Source organism: Glandiceps talaboti, chromosome 9 (assembly GCF_964340395.1).
Source record: "Glandiceps talaboti chromosome 9, keGlaTala1.1, whole genome shotgun sequence".
Taxonomy (NCBI): Eukaryota; Metazoa; Hemichordata; class Enteropneusta; family Spengelidae; genus Glandiceps; species Glandiceps talaboti.
The window spans coordinates 23,916,384-23,923,674 of NC_135557.1; the positions used below are offsets into that span (position 1 = coordinate 23,916,384).

General features: G+C 36.5%; 1 protein-coding gene across 1 annotated transcript; it reads left to right on the plus strand.

Annotated features, from left to right (window-relative positions):
• Positions 1-5,610: 5,610 nt before the first annotated feature.
• LOC144440006 (uncharacterized) lies at positions 5,611-7,022 on the plus strand. The gene is made up of 2 exons (XM_078129235.1): positions 5,611-5,935; positions 6,643-7,022. Exons 1-2 carry the CDS (start codon positions 5,854-5,856, stop codon positions 7,020-7,022), a joined length of 462 nt encoding a protein of 153 aa, XP_077985361.1. The 5' UTR covers positions 5,611-5,853.
• Positions 7,023-7,291: the final 269 nt, after the last annotated feature.

The following is a 7,291-nucleotide window of genomic DNA, read 5'->3' on the forward strand; positions in this document are numbered from 1 at the left end:
AAAGTGAGGACGTTGACTCTGAGTTGGGAGCTATAGTCTACTAATAGCTTGCAAAGCGGCCACATAGCAGCTCAATGACTTTTACGCATTTTTTGGGGTGGTTTTACCCATTAGGTGCAATGACCATGTATGCACATTCTATATGTGCATTCTCCACATGAAAGGTGCTATAATATCACTCGTCAGGCAGCCGGTCACAAATGAATCTACCCTGCGTGAGCTTATGGGCTTTGCATAGTTATGTAGTTGTGATATTACGTCCTATAGACTATTCGATCCTACAGACTTCTTTGACAAAAATATCTCAATTTCCTAGTGTTTCAATCCTGGAAAAGATTGGTGCAATTTTCATCTGGCCAAAACATTTTACTCACTTTGTTTCAAATCAAATTCAAATGTGTATAATGTTCATGAAAATAAGAATTGTCTCAGCCATATTTTGTTAACTGTACATACTGCCATGACTTAGCCCTCATTTTCTATAATTTGTGACATCCCCTTATGAGACTTTGTTCATAAAAATGACTGCAACACAGGTAAGGCCTAAATAAATAATTATTTGGTTCCAGTTACCCGACCCCACCTAGCTTATTCGAGGAAAAAAAATAAAATTACAAAAACTGTGAAGTCTCACAAGAAACAGTGGATGCGGAAACTGGCATGAACTTAAAAAGACAATAAAACTGTTCTCCCAATCTGCAATGGCTGTACATCTGATAGAAAGAAATAAACAACACAGAGACCATTTGCAAAACAATGGAAAACCTGAACTAAACACTCACACAGAAAAAAAATATACAGTAAAATAAAATAAAAAAAATCTACCTACCCCACCTATTCTGAAACTGAGTGTAATCGGAACGACGCAATTTTTTTATTAGGCCTAACTCGAACATAACATATTGACAGAACAATAGCAGAAAGGATGTACATGTAGGTAGCCATGGTTATGGCAAAGAACTTCCCCTGTGGTAAACGAGTATCATTATCATGATTTCTTTATCATCTTTGAGTCACATATTGCATGTCATTTGATACTAATTTACTATGTCACGTATGTGACTATTTCATGACAATAGACACAGTACATTTTCAACCAAGTACTCACAATATACTAGTATTACCAAATCACTGTCATCCTATTTATTTGCAAGTAAAAACAAAAGAATCTGGGACTGGCATAATTGTGGTGCTCTTCATCATAGGCATTTATTTAAAACTCAACAGCAGAGTGTGTTAGCACAGCAGAACAATTCAACTAAATATTTGTACAAGTAGTACTAGTATCAACTTTCTAAAATTAGTAAAAGCACTTTTCTTATCTTATCTCAAAGAATTAATATCTTCACCTAGATGTGTTCATAATGGTGTTCTACCTGAGTTCAACAGTTATTTTGAAATACATGTTCCTCGCCAAAATTACGGCATCAAAAAAAAAAGGACACATTTTTAATGAAAAAACAAATAAACATACAAACAAACATGGTACTATAGAAATCTACAAAATTTAGCAGAAAAAAGGGAATTCTGTCAGTTAACCCCTTGACTTGATCCCCCCCCCCCCCTGAATGGCACCCCATCCACCCCTATCATGTGATGACATAAGCCAGGTATAACCCAGATATGTAGGTGCAATCAACCCGGTGCGATATATCTATGGATGACAATTCCTGGGGGGGTTACCAGTGGCCAGCTCTGGTAGGGGTGTGTGGCCAGTGCTGGAAACCCCACACACCATTTTAGACTAATTTGACCAAAAATCATTACCATTTTAGACCATAACAAATTTTTAAAAGATGAAAGTTTTAGACCTATATAATATGTTTTCCTTAAAGGAGGCAAATTTTTGTGGCAATTAATGGCCGTTATGATTTGGTAAAGGACAATAGACCACATTTTAGACCAAGCATAATGCTAAGTGAACCCGTTTTAGACTCTTCAGTTCAAAAAAAAACTAGACCCCATTTTAGACCAAAGGTCTAGAAAACAAACCAAACTACAAAATGTGGCACATATGTGTATACTCAAATAAGGGAAGTAGAGAAACTCCCCCCCCCCCCTCCCAACCCACCACAAGTTGTACATTATCAGTCTAGAACTACCAATGTGAACAGTTGAGGTGCCTAGAGATTGTTTTCTTTAGAATTAAACCAAAGATGAGATGAAGGACAAGTACATGAGATTGCAGGTCAGTAAAACACAATGTAGAATGCATGCTCCTTTGCTGTGCAACCCTCTAGTAGGATGACCAACCATTCTTTCATGTACACAAACTCATGACTTTTGATCAGTCCCTTGTGAACTAATATTTCATTCCAGGATGGTGATATTCTAGTCTAGGATGATCATAATACAAAATAATGATGTTATTATAGGTATTTACGATACCGTTACCGGTCACTGTTTCGGATATAAAGAGAGAAGTTGTGAAACAACTTGCCATTTTTGAGGACGTTACATCATTCTTTAACATGTTAATGAATGTATTATACGTGTTGCTGATTGGCTGTAAGCATTGCCATCCTCATTAACATGTTGGCGATCGCCATGAAAGGAAGGTTGTTAAAAATGTGGAGCTATTGCTTGGGAAACACGTTCGAAAACCCATTTTGGATCAGTGCCATGGGTGGTTATGTTTTAGTCATATTTGTTGATTTCGGAATTAAATTGGATTGTTGAAATTGTCGTGTACCTCCGCTGTATTAGCTTGTGATGTCTGGTTTCCCAACTTCTCTCTTATCTCAGCAGTGAACCGTAATGGTATTTTTTGAATATCGCAAATTATTTTGTATTATGATCATCCTACACTAGTACACCATCCTGGAATGGAATATTGGCTCACAAGTGACTATGCTTTTGATGCTGACATTTGTGAGTCCAAACAGCAGTAGTATAATATATAGTACATTTGCATTTACACAAGCTAGCTCAATATACATTGGTATGGCATGACCTTTGACACCAACTGAGTTCAAAAGTCTAGTCATTCATATGCTAATTAATCTAAACTCTGTAAATACATGTGGCAAGTTTCTACTAGTTTTTACAAATTTTTTTTTATAAATCTTTTGTTTTCCAGACACTTCTTTTTTTTAGATAAAGGAATATAAATAATGACCGACTTGACTTTATGGTGACATTCTAAAGGACAAAACAACATCATCTTAAAATATATATGAGAGGAAATTTAAACTTTGCAATAAATATTGTAATTTTAAAGAAAATTGTTGAACATATCTCAACTTTTAAGTTTTCAGTATGCACTTAATTAAGCTTCTACTAAAATCAACATTTATTTGCAACCTCATATTTTAAATTTTTTATTATAATTTATATTTTAGAATGTTGCTAATGTGAAGAACCCATCAAAACTAGTCTGTAAGTATGACATGACAGGGCGCCCTCACACATCGGCCAGGCCAATGAGAGAGAGTGACCGGAGTGATTTAAAAAAAATAAACAACAGAATTTTAAAACATTCATTTAGTTTTACAATTGTTTTTAGACGTTAACCTCAGAACCTGTTTCATTTTCTAAAGAACTAATATGAGGCAAAATTTCCTAAACATCTCTTCTTGTAGTACACAATGTTGACCAGACATCAGTTGAAATTTGCGATTGGCTTTCAAAATTTTTTTACTCTGTGTACTAGTAGGAATTTTCACAATCTATTCATCAATGAACATTCTTTCTTGCATCTCTTCTTTACTTTTGATATAAGCTCATGCACTAATCATGTTTCACTATAATGTCTGTAAACAATGAAGGACTGTCCCAAATTGATCTGTACGCATGGTGAACATGTCGAAAAAATGAAAATATCTATAAAAAAATAAACACAAAGTCACATTCTTTTCTTGCACAACTGTCGATGTCACTGTTTACTCCGTGCGTACTACCACTGGCGCATTGGTGGCGTGCTCAACTCACACTATAATAAATTTTAGTATTTTTTAGCAACTTGTTGGAAAATGTGAATGATTCCTTCAGATTTTGACTGAAAATTCCAAACTAATGCTTACAAATTATATGCATGTCACGGTCGCGATTTTGTTTCAAAAAGCCAGCTGCACGCGCGCGTACGGGTGAGTGCGTCTTGTTCATTTAGACTTGGGCCCGAGCAGGCCGTACCGGTTGGAAACAACCCGAAATATGGCTTTTGCTCTATCACCATCACTATACACTACGAACTATTCACTGTAACCTCTAGCTCTCATCTCATCTCACAAAACACACAACGGATCATTTAGAACAAAAGTAAATATGTTATCACACACAAAGCAAATATTTACGCCTACCTCGCACCGGAAGGCACTGCACACTGTAGCAGCTCAGAACTTGAAGTACGGATAGCTATCTGATGTTGCCAACATATTCTTGGTGGATCTGAAACCGACAGTCTCGGATACCAGCTCTTGTTGGACACAGGCATTCCAAAATTAACATGTAAATCCTTGTTGGGTCAGTGCACATCACGGGTGAAAACTTCGTTTCGAGGTAGACGTGGAGCTCTCATCTCGATCTCAAACCGTTGCCAAGATCATGAAGATTGGATATTACTATTATACGCATGCGCAAGGGCAGATTATACTCGCGCGCGAATCTGTTTTGAAAAATGTGACGAGTTTATAAGTCATAGGGGCGCGTGGTATTTCTTGTGATTTCTTCGATTGTTGTTTTTCATGTCTATAAATGTTTCTATATATATACTCATAGTATACAGCCAATAGATTAAAACACTGTTTTCATTTTAATACCAATACATCTTTGGTTTGTTATGTATGTTTATTTATTTATTTATTTATTTATTTATTTATTTACTTATTTATTTGTTTGTTTGTTTGTTTTATCTGTTTTATTTATTTACTCATAATTGGCAAATAGTTATGCCAAAACTATAAGAAATCTGCGTAAAATTAATTTCAAGGTCGGATGGATAGAATTACGATGGTCATGAAAAGCCAGGGTTGGTGAATGGTACGACCAATATGTATATGATGTCATCAGCGAACCTCTTCCAATATATTGTATGGTTGGAATTGGTACATACGTACATAGTTGGCGAGTACAGTTTTCCTAATATGTTTGTTTAAGATGGGATGACTTTGCTACCCATAACAGTGCCGTGAGTATTCCTGGAGGAAGTAGCTCTACCATTGACCTGTAAAAACAAGTTAAACCTGAGGTAGCACACATAATGTGGCGATGATGACATTGACGGGACATGAAAACAGATTCTGAAACCACCAGAGCATAGTGTATGACAGGTATGTCGAAAGTTGATTTCGCGCAAACAGTGTCATTTGCAAGTAGTAAGAGTGTGTTCCCGCGGATTCATTTCAACCCAGATTTCTCTCAAAATTGTTCAAAAAGTACATAAAATCATAAACCAGATATGTTTATCGACATTGAACTAGGATTTCAGATAAATTGTTTGGGGAGGTCCCTATTTTAATACTCGAGTTTGTGCTTTCGTCATCATTACCTCAATTCTATATTTAGTGTATATAATGTCATTTCAGGTCAAAATGACAATAGAAAGTGGTAAACGGGGCTTTCCAGTGTATTTCAAGGGACTTATAGCGAACTACTTCCGGGTTGGTCCTATACCGTGCAGGGTTTGTGTTCTTAGGAAAATACTACTACCAACAAAATTGTTTATCTTTCGTTGTAAATGATAACGTGACAACAGCATAATCTATAGGACAGACAGTTTGGAAAAAAAGCTACGTTTGTGATTACCACACAAACGTACTTTGTCGGCTTTGGAGGACAGACAGGATACCGTGAATGAGATATCGTCTCGATCTTCAGACGCGTACGGTCAACAAGGTGTGACACAGCATTACCTATATGATAATGGAGTCCACATCAGTAATACTTACCATCTCATTTTGTGCTGTATTAGTTATGGTGGAATTACCTTTGGTGAAAGGTGAGTTGAAATATGTATATTGAATCATCCTAAAACTGATTAACCTGCAGCCCTATGAAAATCACAGCAAGTTATTCACCAGACACTTGCCAGCTTTCAGACCACTGGAGAGAATAGTGGTCTGAGGCAAGCCTGAACTTGTGTAAGACGTGAAATTGTTTGAAAGTACCCAATACTTGTGCGCTGTTTATACTACAAAACGTCACAATGCTAAACAAACTGTACATGTATATATACACTTGTATCATTCACACCATAGACCCGAGGGCTTATGTTCACACGTATTATGACTATGTTGATATCGATCTGATGTAAGAGATATGTCATTTCACAGTTACTTTAATTTTATACTTAATAACCACCTGTTTCTAAAAAGAAGAGAGTGAATATATTTGACAGGGTGGAACTGTTTGATGTCATATTCTTCAATATCGCAGTAATCTCTCTCTATCTATCTCTCACTCACTCTCCCTCTCTCTCTCCCGCCCTCCCTCCCTCCCCCCTCCCCCCTCTCTCTCTCTCTCTTTCTGTCTGTCTGTCTGTCTGTCTGTCTGTCTGTCTGTCTGTCTGTCTGTCTCTGAGACTCTCTCTCTCTCTCATATTAAAATACTGCATATTAAATAATTATATTATTCGATTCCCTTATATAGCAAATATTGCAAAATTGTTCGAAAATAAATGTCTGTGTCTGTTGTTTATATTTTCAGGCACAGTTACCTGGAAAGAAATTCCGGAAGGCGTTTGCACCTCGTTAAATGAAACAATCACACTAACTTGTGCATTTGATGGTCTAGATCCTCAATTACTTCCTGAGTGGCACCATTTTACAGACAGTACCACATTTGTGTTGGTAGCCTCCGGTTTAGATGTAATTCCGGAGTATAGTAATTGTGAAATAACAGGTGACCACAGTAAAGGAGAATACCACTTGACAATCAATTCGGTTGAGGTGAAAGATGCAGGCGTCTGGAGATGTAAAGTATCACGGGGCATTGATCCCCCTTATCATGAAGCTGAAGTAGCATTGAGTAAGTATTTACAGCCTATTGCCATGGAGTCATGTAATCTTTGGTTTCATATATGCTAGTTGTATGTACCTACCTACCCACCCATCTACATGTAGCATGCATGCATGCATACATACATACATACATACATACATACATACACACACACACACACACATACATACATACATACATACATACATACATACATACACACATACACACATACACACATACATACATACATACATACATACATACATACATACATAGATACATACATGCATACATACATACATTCATACTTACACACATACACACATACATACATACATACATACATACATAC